The sequence below is a fragment of the Anabrus simplex genome, chromosome 2 (genome assembly GCF_040414725.1).
Source record: "Anabrus simplex isolate iqAnaSimp1 chromosome 2, ASM4041472v1, whole genome shotgun sequence".
Lineage (NCBI taxonomy): Eukaryota > Metazoa > Arthropoda > Insecta > Orthoptera > Tettigoniidae > Anabrus > Anabrus simplex.
In genome coordinates this window covers 806,071,376-806,091,587 of record NC_090266.1, presented here as the reverse complement: position 1 = coordinate 806,091,587, position 20,212 = coordinate 806,071,376, and the positions used below count along the sequence as shown (strand labels likewise).

The window sequence follows — 20,212 nt, the reverse complement described above, 5'->3', positions numbered from 1 at the left end:
AAATGCTGGGGCAGTACCATAACTGAGGCCACACTTTCTTCATTCCAAGTCCTAACCCTGTCTTATCCCATCATCGCCATAAGACCATTTTGAATTGGAGAGATATAAAACCAACAGCAAGAAAAAGAAAGAGAACTTGGATTGAGTCTGAAGCTAACATAGTGGTCTGTTACCCATGCATTTTAGAAATGAAAATTCAGTGTGCACATCAAAGGAATTGTACAACAGTAAAACGTACTTACTTTTTCCCTTGCTTGTCAAAAGCAACATTTGTAAGTGGAAGCAGGTGGGCTCTTAGTGTCTTAAATTTTGAATATTGTTGCACATTACCATCAGCTATTAATCTAGCTTGAAGTCTGTCCAGTGATCCCACCAATTGGGAAAATACTCTTTCAGTTATCAGAGGTTCCTTCTCAGCAATTTCTCTGGCCAGTAATGTTGTATCAGTGCTAAATGCAGACAAAACACACCATGTAAAGACTACACTGACAATACATCATGAATCAATTTGCAGTAAAATATATCCAGATGATTCAGATAATCCCAAGAAAGAGCAGTAGCAATAAACTTTTAAACTCTAGTTATAAACTTCTTGCAAAAGTGGTATTAGTTCTTCATTACAAAGCAGACACTTTTCAGCAACCTCCTCAAAGGATGGTATTCCTTATCAGCCTCCTCAACTATGCAACATCATATCTAAATTATCCACAAAATGAGGTCAACTGAGCGACTTGGCTACACAATGTCATCATGTATTCAGGAGAAGCTGGGTTCAAATACTACTCCCAGCAGCCCTGGTTTCCCATTATCATACCAGGCAAAATGCTGAGGCTGTACCTCTAATTAAACCCATAATTGCCATTTTGCCATCCTTGCGTTGCCAAAAACCATCTATGTGTTAGTGCAACATTAAACCACTTGCAAAAAAAATATACTAAGCCCATGTACTTGGACAGTAGGTTTTGTACTATAACTCAGAACTCAATTCTTTTGGTTCAAAAATGAACATAAATTTGTAACTGCCACAGTACAAAATGTTATCCTATACACAATCATTGAAATATAAACTAAAGACACTTAATAAACATACAGTAACCATTCAAGTAACTACATGACAGATTATGTGTTAATGTCCTTAAAATAAAAATAAATATCTATCATTCAGAATTATTTATATCATGAAACACATGACCCCAAAATTTGACATTACACTTGGTAGTAAATCATCTGCAAATTCTCTATCCTTGAAGTACTAAAAGGTTATTCTGGCCTTCTTGCCTTCTGAAATGTTAGACAATAACATTACAATGCAACAACTCGGGATGACATCATACAGTACATTTAAATCTACAACTCCAACTCTTCATTTACTCATGTATGAGTTATCAGATTGTAACAAAATGATAAGATACTGCTGATAGACATACAGTTAGGTCTATCATGGTTAATAATATCATAGTTTTCCAGAAGTCAGTTTTCATCTGTCTCAAATCATGCAATAAACCTAAATAAATATTATTTCTTATTTCTTCATGATTTCATAACCTTTTGTAAATGTGCGTTTTACAAGATAATCTAAGTAGTATAATTGGATGGTTCGGGGGCCGCCTCCGCCTCAGAGCTCCCAGGGGCCCCTCCGCCTCCGCCTCACGGGAGGCCCTCCCAGAGGCCCCCTCCGCCTCCGCCTCACGGGGGGCCCTCCCAGAGGCCTCCTCCACCTCCCGAGGGGCCTTCCCAGAGGCCTCCTCCACCTCCCGCAGGAAATTTTAATTTGTAAACAAAGCCACGTGCTTTTTGACAGCTGTCATCGACAACAATGCATCGCTAACCTCACTGCTGCCATCTTGACGGACCTAAACCTCAGTGGTACCAACTTAACCTAACTAGCGCAAGATTTGAATTGGTAAACAAATCCACGTGTTTTTGACAGCCACGTGCTTTTTGACAGACAACAACGCATCGCTAACCTCAGTACTGCCATCTTGACGGGCCTAAACCTCAGCAGTACCAACTTAACCTAACTAGCGCAAGATTTGGATAGGTAAACAAATCCACGTGCTTTTTTGACAGCTGTCATCCGCCATCTTTAAACCACAGAGCACTGTGCTGCCCTCTTTATCGCAGTAGCTGCAAATTCGTCACCTGTCATCGGCAGTGCTGCCATCTTAACGGGCCTAAACCTTAGTGCTACCAACTTAACCTCACTAGCGCGAGATTTGAATCGGTAAACAAATCCACGTGCTTTTTTGACAGCTGTCATCCGCCATCTTTAATCTATAGAGCACAGTGCCGCCCTCTTTAGCTACTTACCTTTGAAATGTGGTGGCGGATAATTTGAAAAAATGCTTTTTGACAGCAGCCATCTTTAATCCAGAGAGCACCGTGCTGCCCTCTTTAGCTAGATACCTTTGAAATGTGGTGGCAGGCAATTCCACATGACAGCAGCCATCTTTAATCAAGAGAGCACCGTGCTGCCCTCTATGTGGTGGCGGCAATTTGAAAAATTCTACATGCTCTTGTTTGGAAACAAACTCACGCGCTTTTTTGACAGCCGTCATCCGCCATCTTTAATCAACAGAGCACAGTGCTGCCCTCTTTAGCTAGATACCTTTGAAATGTGGTGGCGGCAAATTCCACGTGCTCTTGTTTGGCCACGTGCTTTTTTTTGACAGCTGTCATCCGCCATCTTTAATCGACAGAGCACCGTGCTGCTATCATGCGGGCAATTTCGTCAGCTGTCATCCGCCATCTTTAAACCACAGAACACCGTGCTGCCCTCTTGCGTCAGCTGACATCCGCCATCTTTAAACTACAGAGCACCGTGCCGCATTCTTGCGAGCAATTTCGTCAGCTGTCATCCACCATCATTAAACTACAGAGCACCGTACCGCACTCTTGCGGGCAATTCCGTCAGCTGTCATCCACCATCTTTAATCAAGAGACCGCAGTGCCGCACTCTATGTGGTGGTGACAAATTCCACATTCGCCATCTTTAATCTACAGAGCGTCGCGCTGCACTCTGTGGTGGCGGATAATTTGAAAAGCTGCCAAGAGAGCATCGTGTTGGTATCTTTATTCTTTGACATGTGGTGGCGGCAAATTCCACATCCGCCATCTGAGAGCACCGTGCTGCGCTCTTGATCGTAGTAGCGGACAATTTAAAAAGAACATGTCAAGGAATACCTTTGTTCTAGGAGAAGAAAAGACTACAGTTCTGAACGGCTTGCGTAAGATAGCGATTGTGTTAACCTCCTTTTCCCTGCTCTGTTAAGGCATAGCTTTATCGAATACTTGAAGATTATATTACAAAAGAAGTGATTAAGAATATAATCGATACAACATATGATCAGAACATTGAATGATGTGTTCGGAGTGCACCTTCGTTCTAAGAGAATCGAACCCGAGACTGCCGGGTGAGAGGCAGGCACACTAAACCAAACCGTAGGAGCCAGCAATTCTCTTTCTATATAATAATTTCGTGTGGCTATTTCTAGCCAAGTGCAGTCTAAAAATAAATCCTAGTCTTGTTACATCAGGAAGGGTAACTGGCTAAATCCTGGTCTTTCAGCGTCAGGAAGGGCAATCGGCTGTACAACAGATTCTTGTGATTTAAACTCTTGCGTCAGGAGGGGGCACTCGGCTGTAAAACATATTTTTAATCCCAAGAGAATCGAACCCGAGACTGCCGGGTGAGAGGCAAGCACACTAAACCAAACCGTAGGAGCCGGCAATTCTCTTTCTATATAATAATTTCGTGTAGCTATTTCTAGCCAAGTGCAGTCTAAAAATAAATCCTAGTCTTGTTACATCAGGAAGGGTAACTGGCTAAATCCTGGTCTTTCAGCATCAGGAAGGGCAACCGGCCGTACCGTAAAACAATAGTGTATGATGTAAGAGGCTAGATACTGCTTTTTAAAATTCTAAGAAGAGCATCTAGCTGTAAAACCCCGATTCTCGTGTTAAAAAGAGCATCTAGTTGTAAAACAGATTCTTAATCCCAGTTCTTTGACGTCAGGAAGGGCGACCGACCGTAAAACAATAGTGTATGATGTAAGAGGCTAGATACTGCTTTTTAAAATCCTAGAAGGGCATCCAGTTGTAAAACAAATTCTTGTGATTTAAAATCTCACGTCAGGAAGGGCAACCGACCGTACCGTAAAACAATAGTGTATGATGTAAGAGGCTAGATACAGCTATTTAAAATCCTAGAAGGGCATCCAGTTGTAAAACAGATTCTTGTGTCAGGAAGGGCAACCGGCCGTACCGTAAAACAATAGTGTATGATGTAAGAGACTAGATACTGCTTTTTAAAATCTAAGAAGAGCATCTAGCTGTAAAACCCCGATTCTCGTGTTAGAAAGGGCAACTAGTTGTAAAACAGATTCTTAATCCCAGTTCTTTGACGTTAGGAAAGGCAACCGGTCGAAAACAATAGTGTATGATGTAAGAGGCTAGATACTGCTAGTTTTGTGTCAGGAAGGGCAACCAGTTGTAAAACAGATTCTTGTGTCAGGAAGGGCAACCGGCCGTACCGTAAAACAATAGTGTATGATGTAAGAGGCTAGATACTGCTTTTTAAAATCCTAGAAGGGCATCCAGTTGTAAAACAGATTCTTGTGATTTAAAATCTGGCGTCAGGAAGGGCAACCGGCCGTAAAACAGATTCTTGCTATTTAAACTCTTGCGTCAGGAGGAGGCACTCGGCTGTAAAATATATTTTTAATCCCGGCCCTGCTACGTTAGGAACCACATCTAGCTGTAAAAACAGGAGCTCCAAACATTTACAGTCTAAAGCTTTAGGAATAGGCTATGGGTTACATTTTTTGTTCTACCGCATAGAACACTATCTTTGACGTTGTATCGGCGCAGTCAGTCAGAGCGAAGTGCGGAATCCATGCGTTGACTGAAATTGTACACTCGGCTTCCAGCTGTAGTAACCTTGAACGAAGACACTGCGTGCTGATAAGCCACTTGTAACTCGCGGAACGTTTTCTTAACCGTGTAGCATTTAGCTGGTGTAAGTTCCTAACATAAAATATTATGATTGTACGGAGAGGTTAAAACCCAGTACCAGCACATAGCCCACTCCTATCGAAAGAGCCTGCACGGCGCCGGCATATAGGCTACTCCTGTTGAAGGAGCCTGTACAAGGTTTAACACCCCCCCATCAACAGCCCTTACTTAATGCTGGCTTTTTGCACACCCTCGAAACTGCCTTGTAATATACTACCGTAGGGAGAGGGTAAAACCCGGCGCCGGCACATAGCCTACTCCTACCGAAGAAGCCTGCACAAGGCTTAACGCCTCCATCCGACAGATGAATCACCATCAACATCTTGTACTCACAATCAGTTTCGGGGAAGCCTGCACAAGGTTTAACGTCCCCATCAACAGGCCTTACTTAATGCTGGCTTTTGCACACCCTCGAAACTACCTAAGAATGTAATATACTACAGTAGGGAGAGGGTAAAACCCGGTGCCGGTACATAGCCTACTCCTGCCGAAAGAGCCTGCATACAGCTTATCACCTCCATCCGACAGATGAATCACCATCAACATTTTATACTCACAATCATTTTCGAAGGAGCCTGTACAAGGTTTAACGTCCCCATCAACAGCCCTTACTTAATGCTGGCTTTTTGCACGCCCTCGAAACTACCTAAGAATGTAATATACAATAGTAGGGAGAGGGTAAAACTCGGTGCCGGCACATAGCCTACTCCTACCGAAGAAGCCTTCACACAGCTTATCGCCTCCATCCGACAGATGAATCACCATCAACATCTTGTACTCACAATCATTTTCGAAGGAGCCTGTACAAAGTTTAACGTCCCCATCAACAGCCCTTACTTAATGCTGGCTTTTTGCACGCCCTCGAAACTACCTGAGAATGTAATATGCAACAGTAGGATCGCCTCCATCCGACGAATGAATCACCCTCAACACTCCTGTACCCCCAATCATTCTCGCTACTTCGGGAGATAGCGGGTTCGAACTCCTAATGTCGGAAGCCGTAAAAAATAGCAAATGCTAGGCGAGGGACCTGCGCGATCGTCATAACGTGTAATTACATGATCTTGCTAAATGTAGTTTTAGCTCAATACCTTTAAGTGCCTACAGGTAAGGAATACCGCGGATGTAGCTTAGTACCCTCCCGTTTAAGTCCAGAGGTCGAGGATCGCGCGCTAACTTTCCAAGGCTCGATCCGCTGCAGAACTCTTAAATTCTGACACCTCGGCATCAACAGCAGGTTCGATCCCGGCTTAAATACGTCAGCCTGCAGAACTCAGCGTAAGACCCTCAGGAGAGCTCTTGTTGCATAAACATTTCGTTCTAACTGTACTGCAAACGTCTGCAATTCTTGATATCCGCCTGGTAACAAGGAGCATATTTACTCGCTGCAGTCTGCGTGAAGCGCTCACAGTTCTTTGTATGTGTTTATTACGTGCACATCTCCCGTCTAAGTACTGTCCGCTGTGAATATTATTCTTCAGCCTTCAGCTTAAGATAAGCCTGAACTGTTAGTTACTGTTTGCCAAGCAACTTCTACGCTAGGTAATAAACATCTACATTCATATATGTTCGTTCTTTTCTTTTTAGGTAGAACTAGAATATTATCATTCGAGTTACAGGCTTGAAAGTACGCATTTTATTCATCCGAGTAACAGTCTGCAGCACGTGCATTTTTAAGGTATGTTTTCGAACTTTGAGTTGTAAAGATAGCTAGGCTAGCTGATGTACCCTACACTACATTCATATATGTTTGTTCTTTTCTTTTTAGGTACAACTAGAATATTATCATTCGAGTTACAGGCTTGAAAGTACGCATTTTATTCATCCGAGTAACAGTCTGCAGCACGTGCATTTTTAAGGTATGTTTTCGAAATTGAGTTGTAAAGATAGCAAGGCTAGCTGATGTACCCTACACTACATTCATATATGTTTCTTCTTTTTTAGGTACGACCAGAATATTATCATTCGAGTTTCAGGCTTGAACGCGCGCATTTTATTCATCCGAGTAACAGTTTGCAGCGCGAAGATTTTAAGGTATGTCTGACCCCTATACGTTGAAACTTGGTTTCTTCCGAACATCGTAACTTTAAGCTAATCATAAATAGTTGTTCTCTTCAATCCTCATGCTATAGACGAGGTTAATCTTATAATTTCAAACTCACAGCAATGTCCGACCTCTATACGTTGAAACTTGGTTTTTTCCGAACATCGTAACTTTAGTCTATTGATAAATAGTCGTTCTCTTCAATCCACATGCTATAGACGAGGTTAATTTTATAATTTCAAACACACATAGCTATGTCTGACCTCAACAGGCTGAAACTTGGTTTCTTCTAAAACATTGTAACTTTAGTCTATTGATAAATAGTTATTTTCTTTAATCTGCATGTCATAGAAGAGGTTAATCTTATAATTTCAAACTCACAGCGATGTCCTACCTCTATACGTTGAAACTCGGTTTCTTCCGAACATCGTAACTTTAAGCTAATCATAAATAGTTGTTCTCTTCAATCCTCATGCTACAGACGAGGTTAATCTTATAATTTCAAACTCACAACCATGTCCGACCTCTATACGTTGAAACTTGGTTTCTTCCGAACATCGTAAATTTAGTCCATTGATAAATAGTTATTTTCTTTAATCTGCATGTCATAGAAGAGGTTAATCTTATAATTTCAAACTCACAGCAATGTCCGGCCTCTATAGGTTGAAACTTGGTTTCTTCCGAACATCGTAACTTTAGTCCATTGATGAATAGTTGTTCTCTTCAATCCTCATGCTGTAGAAGAGGTTAATCTTATAATTTCAAACTTACAGCAATGTCTGACCTCTATAGGTTGAAACTTGGTTTCTTCCGAACATCGTAACTTTAGTCTATTGATAAATAGTCGTTCTCTTCAATGTTTTATGCTGTAGAAGAGGTTAATCTTATAATTTCAAACTCACAGCAATGTCCGACCTCTATAGGTTGAAACTTGGTTTCTTTCGAACATCGCAACTTTAGTCTATTGATAAATAGTTGTTCTCTTCAATCTTTCATGCTGTAGAAGAGGTTAATCTTACAATTTCAAACTCGCAACCATGTTTGACCTCTATAGATTGAAACTTGGTTTCTTCCGAACATCGCAACTTTAGTCTATTGATAAATAGTTGTTCTCTTCAATCTTTCATGCTGTAGAAGAGGTTAATCTTACATTTTCAAACTTACAGCCATGTCCGACCTCTATACGTTGAACATCGCAACTTTAGGCTAATCTCTATTGGTTGTTCTCTTTTCAGATGTTTCCCTGCTCGCAGTGTAATGAAACGTTCAGAAGACGTGACATCCTCACACATCATGTAAAATCGAAACATCGTGATGCATCTGATACGTTTTCCTGTGGGCAGTGCAACGTTACGTTCGCAAGGCGAGATAACTTTATGCGCCATATAAAATCAAAACACCCTAGCATAACATCTGCTTTATGTGAAGTTTGTGGTGTGTATTTCGCTAACGTAGAGCGATACGAGGCTCACTTAGTAGAAGCACATCAGGTATCTACTCGCTCTCAGGTAATAGGAGAAAAGCGTAAAAAAACGGATGTAGCTGTAGAAAGTACTAGTAGTAAAAAACCTAGAAAAAATCATGAACTTCAAACTATTCACTGCGAGCACTGTAACACTGATGTACCATCTTCACATTTTCAGGGACACTTACGGAGTAATGCACATAAAAATAATGCGTGTAGAAGTGGTAGTAACGCAAACATCGAGGAAATTAACAAAGCATTTAAAAGTAGGATTTCTAGTTACAGAATTCGCACCAGTCAAAAGTTTCAGAGCACTTCAAACTTTTTAAATTGTGTTCAACCGGATGTACAACAGCTTCTTGCTAAATCTTTGTCTAATCATAATTTATTTAAAGTTAATTTTGAACTTTTCGCCTTGTACATTAAAAGCACGGATGAATCCGAAATAACGGACATTAAATCATTTAATACGAAGAATTTTGTCATAAGTGAGTCGACTAATTTTGGTGATGTACTTAGGGATGTCTCTAACATTATTTCAACTAAGAGCGAGGAATTTCAGGAAAAGGAATCAGGGTGGGCTTTAGTTGAAATAATGTATCTAGAAGTTAACATCAATAAGTACAATCCCATGTCCGACTCGTTGGCTGAATGGTCAGCGTACTGACCTTCGGTTCAGAGGGTCCCGGGTTCGATTCTCGGCCGGGTCGGGGATTTTAACCTTCATTGGTTAATTCCAATGGCCCGGGGGCTGGGTGTTTGTGCTGTCCCCAACATTCCTGCAACTCACACACCACACATAACACTATCCTCCACCACAATAACACGCAGTTACCTACAAATGGCAGATGCTGCCCACCCTCATCGGAGGGTCTGCCTTACAAGGGCTGCACTCGGCTAGAAATAGCCACACGAAATTAAATTAATTAAGTACAATCCCATGAGAGGTTCATCGTACATCGAGCTGCCGACATGGATTCAGCGAAAAGAAGCTGTTGTAAACATCCAAAACAATGACGAGGCATGTTTTGCATGGGCGGTGATGTCGGCTTTAAATCCTGTGAAACGGAATGTAGCGAATAGAACATCATCGTATCCACACTATTCAACGCAGCTAAATTTCGATAGTATAGAATTTCCTGTGCAGTTAAAGGATATTAAGCGCTTTGAAGAACTAAATAACATTAGCATTAATGTGTATGGTGTAGAGAAAAAGTCTGTAGTAGGTCCTCTGTATTATACATGTCATAAGAAGAGTACTCATGTTAACTTACTCTATATTGAAAACAGTGAAAATAGCCACTTTTGCTGGATTAAAAATCTGAGTAGACTTGTTGGTAGTCAGTTGTCAAACAGGTGTAACAAAAAGTGGCTATGTGATGGATGCTTGCAGTATTTTAGAACTGAAGATCAGTTAACGAAGCATTCCAAGAATGACTGTAATCATGTACGTACAGAGATACCTACTGCAGGCAATAATGTTTTAAAATTTACTAATGTTCACAAGCAGGTGTGGGTACCTTTCGTGATTTATGCAGACTTTGAAGCCATCCTCACGCCATGCAACACATGCTTACCTAATCCTGACAACACTTTCACTAATACTACGCACATGCATGTCCCGTATAGTTTCGCGTATTACATCAAGTGTAGTTATGATAGTACGCTTAACAAGTTAGAGCTGTATCGAGGACTGATGCTGCTAAAGTATTTTTAGAAAAACTTGAAAGTGATGCAGTTCGTCTTGGTCGTATTCTAAATAGTAATATTCCTATGAAGCCACTCACCGAAATTCAGTTAAATGATCATGAACGTGCTACAAAGTGTAGCATTAGTGATGGGGAATTTTCCGAAAATGACCCTAAAGTTTTTGATCATGATCATTTAACTGGTTTCTACAGATGTGCCGCTCATTATAGCTGTAATCTTAAGTACAGAGTTCCTAAATTTATCCCTGTAATTTTTCATAACTTATCTGGTTACGACTCACATTTCATCATTTCACAATTTGGAGCTTCAGATGAAAAAGTAGATATAATCCCTCAGAATAAAGAGCGGTACATTGCGTTTGCAAAGTCTGTAAAAGTAGATGCGGAGCATTCTATAAAACTGAGATTCCTTGACTCGTTTCGCTTTATGGCGAGTAGCCTCGATAAACTTTCTAGTCATTTACAGCCAGAACAATTTACGGAAATTCGACGCGTTTTTCCTGAAGAAGCGCAGTTTAATTTACTTCGGCGTAAGGGTTTTTTTTTTGTTATGAATATCTTGACTGCTTAGAACGCCTCGAAGAACGTGCCTTACCATCGAAACAATCCTTTTACAGCTCGCTGAATTCAGCAGATATTAGTGATGATGACTATTTACATGCACAGCATATCTGGGAGCAGTTCCACATTCAAACGCTGGGTGAATACTCCGATTTATATTTAAAGACGGATGTACTTTTGTTAGCTGATGTTTTTGAAAATTTTCGCTGTGTTTGCAAGAAAACCTACAGCCTTGACCCATGTCAGTATTTTACTGCGCCTGGGTTAAGTTGGGATGCGATGTTAAAATACACGCAGGTGAATTTGGAACTGCTAACCGATATTGATATGGTGCACTTTATAAAATCATCTATTCGAGGCGGTCTAAGTCAGTGCAGCGGGCGGTATTCTAAAGCAAATAATAAGTACATGCCGAGTTTCGATTCTAGTCAGGAATCTCAGTATATCGTTTATCTCGATGCTAATAATCAGTATGGTTGGGCGATGAGTCAGCTTCTACCGGTGAGTGGTTTCCGCTGGCTAACGCAGTGCGAAATTGATGCTTTACAGCTGCACGCCCTAGGCGATGAAGCTGATAAAGGCTATTTCCTCGAAGTTGACTTACAGTATCCTAAAGAGTTACACACTTCTCATAATGACTTACCTTTCTGCCCTGAAAATGTGAAGTCCCCGTACATCGCATCAACGACGAAAATGCTAATTGCTAACTTGTGTGATAAATCTAAGTATATCATTCATTACCGAAAATTAAAACAGTGTTTGCAGCATGGTTTGAAGTTATCCAAAATTCATCGCGTACTAGAATTTAATCAGTCACCGTGGCTAAAGCCATATATCGATCTGAACAATAATTTAAGAACGAATGCGGTTAACGAGTTTGAAAAAGATTTCTACAAGCTCATGAATAACGGTGTGTTTGGTAAGACTATGGAAAATGTTGACAAACGCGTTGATGTAAAATTGATTACAAACTGGGAAAATATTAAGAAAAGGTATGGTGCTAACTATTTAATAAGTAAACCAAATTTCCACAGCTGCACCATCATACATGAGAATTTAGTTATTATACAGATGAATCGTGTTAAGGTTAAGTACGACAAAACTACCTACGTCGGCTTTGCAGTACTTGAATTGGCTAAAACACTCATGTATGAATTCCATTACGATTATATGGTGAGGAAGTACGCGCGTAATGCGCATTTGCTCTACACAGATACCGATTCGTTTATTTATCAAATCAAAACTGATGACTATTACAATGATATAAAGCCAGACTTGGGTAGGTTTGATACAAGTAACTATCCTGCAAATAATCAATATCATCTACCGCTAGTGAACAAAAAGGTTCTAGGTAAAATGAAAGATGAATGTGCTGGGAATATTATCGATTCATTTGTAGGTACTAAATCCAAGTCATATTGCATAAAACTCTTAAATGAACTACAAATAAAGAGAATGAAGGGGGTTAAAAAGAATGTCGTTCAGAATCAGCTAAGTTTTGAAAACTATAACAATTGCATTAAAAGTAATCCTCCTGTTTTGCATAAGCAAATGTCTGTCATTAGAAGCAAGAAGCACCAGTTGTACACTCATTTAATTAGTAAGGTAGCCCTTAATAGTGATGATTGCAAACGGTTTGTCATTCCAAATTCTACCAACACTCTAGCCTGGGGGCATAGTAGTATTGATAGGTACTACTTTACATAAAGCAGATGTGTGTAAACATTATGCTAGAGGTGTGTACTCACGTTACGCTGTCTTACATCACAATTCACTGTACATATTGTATAAAGATAGGGAGAGGTACGCTGAGAGCGTAATACGGCAAGTTTAAACTTGTACATACAAGAATTGCATCGAGAATGGGAGAAGTAAGCAAACATCACTAGGGTAAAATGATTCGAGATAAAACTTGTACATACAAGATGTAAATAAATAATGTAGAATTGGCATATTCTTTTATTTTAGGTTAGGTAGTACCTTCCTCCCGCTCCTTATTTGCGAGATAGAGTTTCGTTTATTACTCAAAGAAGAAAAGCAAGAAAGAAGGTGATGAGCAGATTCGTAAGTATGTTATTGTCTAGCTCATGTTGAGAAGAGAATTTTTTTCTTTTTCTAAACAGTGTTTGATAGCAATGCAATGTTCAACAACATCGAACTATAAACGGTAGCATGTGTTCAAGTCTAAACTTGCAATACTCTTGCTTTTGCAATGCATGTTCGATAGAGATGTAGCTTGATAGAGGAAAAAGAGCAGCTTAGTAAGTATGCTAAGAAGATATTTTTTTTCTTTCTAAACAGTGCTCGATTCTAGTCATGCAATGCAGTGTTCAACAACGTCGAACTATAAGCAGTATTATGTGTTCAAGTCTAAACTTGCAGGTACGTGATATGCATGCTGTCTTATGTGTAAGATCGCGTTGTATGTTCGATAAAGCTATGCCTTAACAGAGCAGGGAAAAGGAGGTTATAACAATCGCTATCTTACGCAAGCCGTTCAGAACCGTAGTCTTGTTTTCTTTTAGAACAAAGGTATTCCTTGACATGTTCTTTTTAAATTGTCCGCTACTACGATCAAGAGCGCAGCACGGTGCTCTCAGATGGCGGATGTGGAATTTGCCGCCACCACATGTCAAAGAATAAAGATACCAACACGATGCTCTCTTGGCAGCTTTTCAAATTATCCGCCACGCTCTGTAGATTACAGATGGCGAATGTGGAATTTGTCACCACCACATAGAGTGCGGCACTGCGGTCTCTTGATTAAAGATGGTGGATGACAGCTGACGGAATTGCCCGCAAGAGTGCGGTACGGTGCTCTGTAGTTTAATGATGGTGGATGACAGCTGACGAAATTGCTCGCAAGAATGCGGCACGGTGCTCTGTAGTTTAAAGATGGCGGATGTCAGCTGACGCAAGAGGGCAGCACGGTGTTCTGTGGTTTAAAGATGGCGGATGACAGCTGACGAAATTGCCCGCATGATAGCAGCACGGTGCTCTGTCGATTAAAGATGGCGGATGACAGCTGTCAAAAAAAGCACGTGGCCAAACAAGAGCACGTGGAATTTGCCGCCACCACATTTCAAAGGTATCTAGCTAAAGAGGGCAGCACTGTGCTCTGTTGATTAAAGATGGCGGATGACGGCTGTCAAAAAAGCGCGTGAGTTTGTAGAGCATGTAGAATTTTTCAAATTGCCGCCACCACATAGAGGGCAGCACGGTGCTCTCTTGATTAAAGATGGCTGCTGTCATGTGGAATTGCCTGCCACCACATTTCAAAGGTATCTAGCTAAAGAGGGCAGCACGGTGCTCTCTAGATTAAAGATGGCTGCTGTCAAAAAGCATTTTTTTCAAATTATCCGCCACCACATTTCAAAGGTAAGTAGCTAAAGAGGGCAGCACTGTGCTCTATAGATTAAAGATGGCGGATGACAGCTGTCAAAAAAGCACGTGGATTTGTTTACCGATTCAAATCTCGCGCTAGTGAGGTTAAGTTGGTAGCACTAAGGTTTAGGCCCGTTAAGATGGCAGCACTGCGGATGACAGGTGACGAATTTGCAGCTACTGCGATAAAGAGGGCAGCACAGTGCTCTGTGGTTTAAAGATGGCGGATGACAGCTGTCAAAAAAGCACGTGGATTTGTTTACCTATTCAAATCTCGCGCTAGTTAGGTTAAGTTGGTACTACTGAGGTTTAGGCCCGTCAAGATGGCAGTACTGAGGTTAGCGATGCGTTGTTGTCTGTCAAAAAGCACGTGGCTGTCAAAAACACGTGGATTTGTTTACCAATTCAAATCTCGCGCTAGTTAGGTTAAGTTGGTACCACTGAGGTTTAGGCCCGTCAAGATGGCAGCAGTGAGGTTAGCGATGCGTTGTTGTCGATGACAGCTGTCAAAAAGCACGTGGCTTTGTTTACAAATTCAAATTTCCCGCGGGAGGCGGAGGAGGCCTCTGGGAGGACCCCCCGTGAGGCGGAGGCGGAGGGGGCCTCTGGGAGGGCCTCCCGTGAGGCGGAGGCGGAGGGGCCCCTGGGAGCCCTGAGGCGGAGGTGGCGCCCGAACCATCCAATTATACTACTAATCTAATTTTGTTCTGTATTTACATGAATTAATTATTAATAAGAGAAAAATAAGTGAAAGCAAAGATTTTTAATTCATCATTACATCATTAATTCTTGGAACAATGAAGCTTTTGCTATTATTGTTGCACCATTTAGAGGCCAGGAATATCCACATCATCATCATCTATTCTGGTTGGCGCAAAACCTGTCTGATAAAATGTGTTGTTTGGTACAAGTACAAAATAAAAGTAATTGGGCTGAATTGCAGTTAGGTATCTGAGAAACATTTTACTAAATTACAAATTACTTTTACATCAAGTAATCCAGTAAAATAACAATTACAATTACTTCACAGATTGTCTGCCTCAGGAAACCACTGACACTTGTTGTTTCAAATGGGGCCGGAATTATGCCAAAATTTGTATGGAGAAAGATATTACTTCAATCTGAGTTTTTATTAGCATAGAGACATTAACTATTAACATTACCGGTAATGTTAACTATCATCACTAAGTGAGACTAAGCATGCTACATTGGAACTTTCAAAATGATTATTCCCAAGCAAAGTCGGCATTTCACAGTACTATTCTTGTTATTTTGAGGGCCAAATAATTAAAAATATTTATTCAAACAGTGGAATGGAGATTCCTTAACTCCTTCACAGTCAGAATATACGAAGAGATTTAACACAGTGCAGTTTGGAAAGATGGCAAGATACCTACTGATTGGAGCAATGGTGTCATTATCCCCCTGTTTAAGAAAGTAAATCACCGAAAATGCTCCAACTGCCAGGGAATAACATTCCTTTCTCATGGGCTTAAGATTCTTGAGAAAATCTTAGAGAGCAGATTGCGAGTCATCTTAGAGCCACAGTTTGAAGAGGAACAGTATGGCTTCAGGCCTAACAGGTCCACAACAGACCTAATCTTCAGTGTCCGTATGTTAATGGAAAAATATTGGGAAAAAGGCAAAGATCCATTTATGGTTTTCCTTGACATTGAGAAGGCATATGACAGCATTGCAAGAGAGAAGATATGGAAATGCCTGAGAAAAAGGAATGTGCCAGAAGGATTGGTGAGGAAAGTTCAGAATTGTACCAGCTGTGTGCGATTGGGTGATGGACATTCATCCTGGTTCAAGACCGAAAGTGAAGTCCAATGGAGTGATCTGGTGAGAAACTGAGGAACAAGTACAGGCGAGACTCAATGAATGGAAGGTTAAGTTCCAGGAGTTCAATCTCAAGATAAGCAAACACAAAACAGTAGTGATGGCAATAAACAGAGAAAGACAACCAGTGAACGTCATGCTGGGAAACCATCCACTAGAAAGTGTGGAAAGCTTTACACACCTCGGCAGTGTAATATCTCGAGGTACACTAACCACAAAGGAGGTGGCAAATAGAGTGCAGAAGAGCTCTCACTTTTACCAGCAAGTACGAACACTCCTCTGGGATCCCAAAGTACCAACAAAATCAAAGCTGGTCATGTTCAATCAGTACTTCATAACAATCTTAACCTATGGTATTGAAACCTGCACCCTCACTAAGAAAGACTCATCAAGGTTGCAGACATCCGAGATGAAGTTCCTTAGGTCCACAATTCAAAAACCAAACTGGACAAATTGAGGAATGATGTGGTTAGGAAGGAAGTGGGATTGTTACATCATTGTTAGATCGGATCAGCATGTCCAGACTGAGATGGTTCTAGCATGTAATGAGGATGGAGCCAACAAGGACAGCATATGTTAACTTGGAGAGACATGTGGCAGGTAAACGGATGGTGGGAAGACCAAGAACCCACTGGATGGACATCGTAAAGAGGGACATAGCAGATCGGGGAAGGACACTGGACGACGTCATTAACAACAGAATGTATCTCAATAAGACAGAATGGAAGAGGCTCTCCAACAGTACCTGGGAAACTGGAACTGTAAAATGATGATGATGATGATGATGATGAAAAACCACATCTACGGAAAGAACACAAAGCAGAAAGATGGCAGGAACATATCCAACAGTTGTATCAAGGTGAAGACATAGATGATATGGTTCTGGAAGAAGAGACTGTTGATGCTGATGAAATAGGAAACCCAGTTTTGTGGTCAGAATTCAGCAGAGCTGTGAGACACCTACATAGTAATAAGGCACATGGAATTGATGACATTCACTCTGAATTACTGACTGCTTTAGGAGAAACCAGCATGGCGAGGTTATTTCATTAAGTGTGTAAGATGTATGAGACAGGAGAAGTGCCATCTGATTTTCGGCAGGATGTTGTTATATCTATTCCCAAGAAAGCTGGTGCTGAAAAGTGTGATAACTACCACACCATTAGTTCAGCATCTCATGCCTGCAAAATTTTAACATGTATTATTTACAGAAGACTGGAAAGTTTAAAAAGGCTGAAGATGCTCGATATATAAAGCGAAACATGCCCCTGTTAATGTTTGTATTGTAATAAAATATCCTTCTAGAGACATTAAACATTTTCATGTATTGAATTAGGTGGAAAATAAAACAAGAATTGTAACTATTAGTTGTGAGTTCAATACAGGTAAAAAACATGAAAATAGTTTAATGCAATAACTGGTATGTTCCAAGCTGTCCGCGGAGAGATGGCGTGGAATGATAGTAATAGATGAATAAGTTTGAATGGCGTCTTTAAAAGTAGGAAAGATCACAATATGAAGATAAAGTTGGAATTCAGCAGGACAAATTGGAGCAAATATTCATTTATAGGAAGGGCAGTTAGGGATTGGAATAACTTACCAAGGGAGATGTTCAATAAATTTCCAATTTCTTTGAAATCATTTAAGAAAAGTTTAGGAAAACAACAGATAGGGAATTTGCCACCTGGGCGACTGCCCTAAATGCAGATCAGTACTGATTAATTTGATTAATACATGTGAAAGTAGATAAAAAATTGTTGTGAGTTTTTTCTTTTCTTAAGGTGTTTGAAGGTAGATGTTTATGTTTATTAAGGATTTTCTGTATAAAGGAGCTGTTGTAGCCATTAAATTTAGCTATACTGCAAATGGTGTTTAATTCATTTTTAAGTTCTTCTTTAGACATACTATGGTATGCTTCACATTTGTGGGTATATGGAATCTTGATGGATTGTGTTAGCAGTTTGCATTGGTTTTCTAAAAATCTTGTAGCTCAGAGGTGCTCACACTGGGCATTCCATCCCGCCAGAGCCCACCACTGTAAGTGGACAGGCTGGCAAACAAATGGTATTCAGCCACAGCGACGTTGTGGCGGCTACATCACAGGCCGTGAAAGTTGGGAGAAGTTCTCCCAGTCACTCTCGATTACTGCGGCAATACCAGAGTTTGAAATGGAGGCAGAAAATAATGAAAGAAGGCAGAAATCCATGTCATTTTCAATTTATGTTGAAAGAAATAAGTTATTTATGTACATTGCAGTTATGTATTTTGACCGGATACAATAAAGAGTTAGGCCTAAGACCTCAAATATTTTTATAATGTACGTAATAAACTACAATTTTCACTATAAAACTTTAAGAGGTGCTTTAGAAACATTTCTAATATAATACGGAGTTAAGGTGGATAAGCTGTGGCTTGTGGTTGTTTGGGTTTAAATTATCTGATAAACTCACCAACAATCCAATCATGCTTACCATGAATAACATCAGTTAGGTTATTTATTTGAAGGCATACTGTATATCTATCTGTATTTACATTGTTGTCGTACTTTAGTCTTGGATAGTAAATATCTATGTTCTCACTCGTGATGAAACTCACTCTCACCATTTAGAGGCTAGCTATTATAATTGTATGCCTGTTAAATTTTAAATAGTATTTTCAGATTCAGTGAACAGGGAAAGTCACACAACACTACAACACTGCGCAAAATCAAGCAGTAAACTTGTTGAATGATGTAATTATATCACTTCTTGCTTAATGAATAACAGGATTTTTTAATTTTTGATTAAAATGGAAATACTGTCATGTCCATCCAAGGAATTGTAATTCGCAGCTTATATGCTTAAATCCAGTACCTTTTTAGATTGTAACAAAAACTTATAATGTGTCAGTTTTCTTTGAATGAATAAATATAAGAAAATATTGAGCGCAGTATAAGTCAATCCGGAATATATTGAAAAAGTCAGGTTTTTTTGTTGCTATTATAGTGCTTTGTTTTAAATACTGCACCCCAATCAGCATTTTGCTGAGTAGTCGAGGAGAGCTTCGTATTCACAAATGAACGTAAATGCTCCCTCCCTTCCCTGCAATGAGTGTTCACTCTCTCGCTTCACTGTGACATATGCTTGTTACGTAAGCTGCCCCCATTTATGTCATGTCAGCCTGGCCACACTGGGCTAGCCTCAAGGGGCGCCCATCTGAACACCTCTATCGTAGCTCAATGAGCCAGGTTGTCTGATGATCGTTAGATCTAAATAATTGAGTTTTTTATCGTTCTCTGATTCTATTGTAAACTTGATATGTGGGTCAATGCAATTTAGACTGGATAGAGTGGTGATGACGTCAGTTGTACTTTCGTTTATGATCACAAGAGTTTTATCCACATATCTTGTCCAAAAAATAATATTACTAAAGATGTTATTATTATTAATTTTGGTGTGTTCTAAATGATCCAGATAGATTTCAACTAGGATGCCTGATGCTGGTGATCCCATAGCTAACCCATCTTGCTGATAAAAGCTACTTCAAATGTAAAATAATTGTTATTCAAAACCATTTTTAGAATAGGGATGAAATCTTGAATTTCTAGTGGGCTCAGGCCACTGTGTTTATTTAAATTGTTGTGAATAATGGGACAAACTTTTGAAATCAGTATGCTTGGGTACATGTTAACAATATTGAAGGAATGGAGAGAATAGTTGGGTTGAATATTAAAATGATTTAGTTTTTCAACCAATTCATTAGTGTTCTTAATGGAATTCCCAGATAAAAATGGTAATTCCTTTTGAGGAAATGTTGGATGAACTGTGAAATTTTACATAAAAGGCCACTGTAATTAATGATGGGTTGAATATTAACATCAGTTTTGTGTATTTTTGGAAGTGCTTTGGCACTTGGTAGGCCTGGATTCATATTAATTAACTTACTTCTTTCTTTCTTTGTCTGTTAACAGACATGATGCATTTTTTTGAGTGTTTGTTTAAGCTGATGCTGAATCTTTAGTGTAGGGTCTCTTTTGATTACAGAAAATTAACACTCCGTGAAGTATTGTTTAGTTTTTCCTAAGTAATCTGACTTATTCATAATATTTGCCCTTATCAGCTTTTGTTATCAAGTTTACAATAGAATCAGAGAATGATCATAACAAAAGCCGATAAAGAAAATTCCACTGTTATTATGAATAAGTCAGATTACATA

At 39.9% G+C, this 20,212-nt stretch overlaps 1 protein-coding gene across 1 annotated transcript in view; it reads right to left on the bottom strand.

Annotated features, from left to right (window-relative positions):
* Positions 1–20,212, bottom strand: part of LOC136863694 (dynein assembly factor with WD repeat domains 1) — a 277,042-nt gene that overhangs the window by 245,891 nt on the left and 10,939 nt on the right. Inside the window, exon 2 of the mRNA XM_068226039.1 lies at positions 243–449. Coding sequence (XP_068082140.1) covers positions 243–449 — 207 coding nt within the window. The remainder of the gene's footprint in view (positions 1–242; positions 450–20,212) is intronic.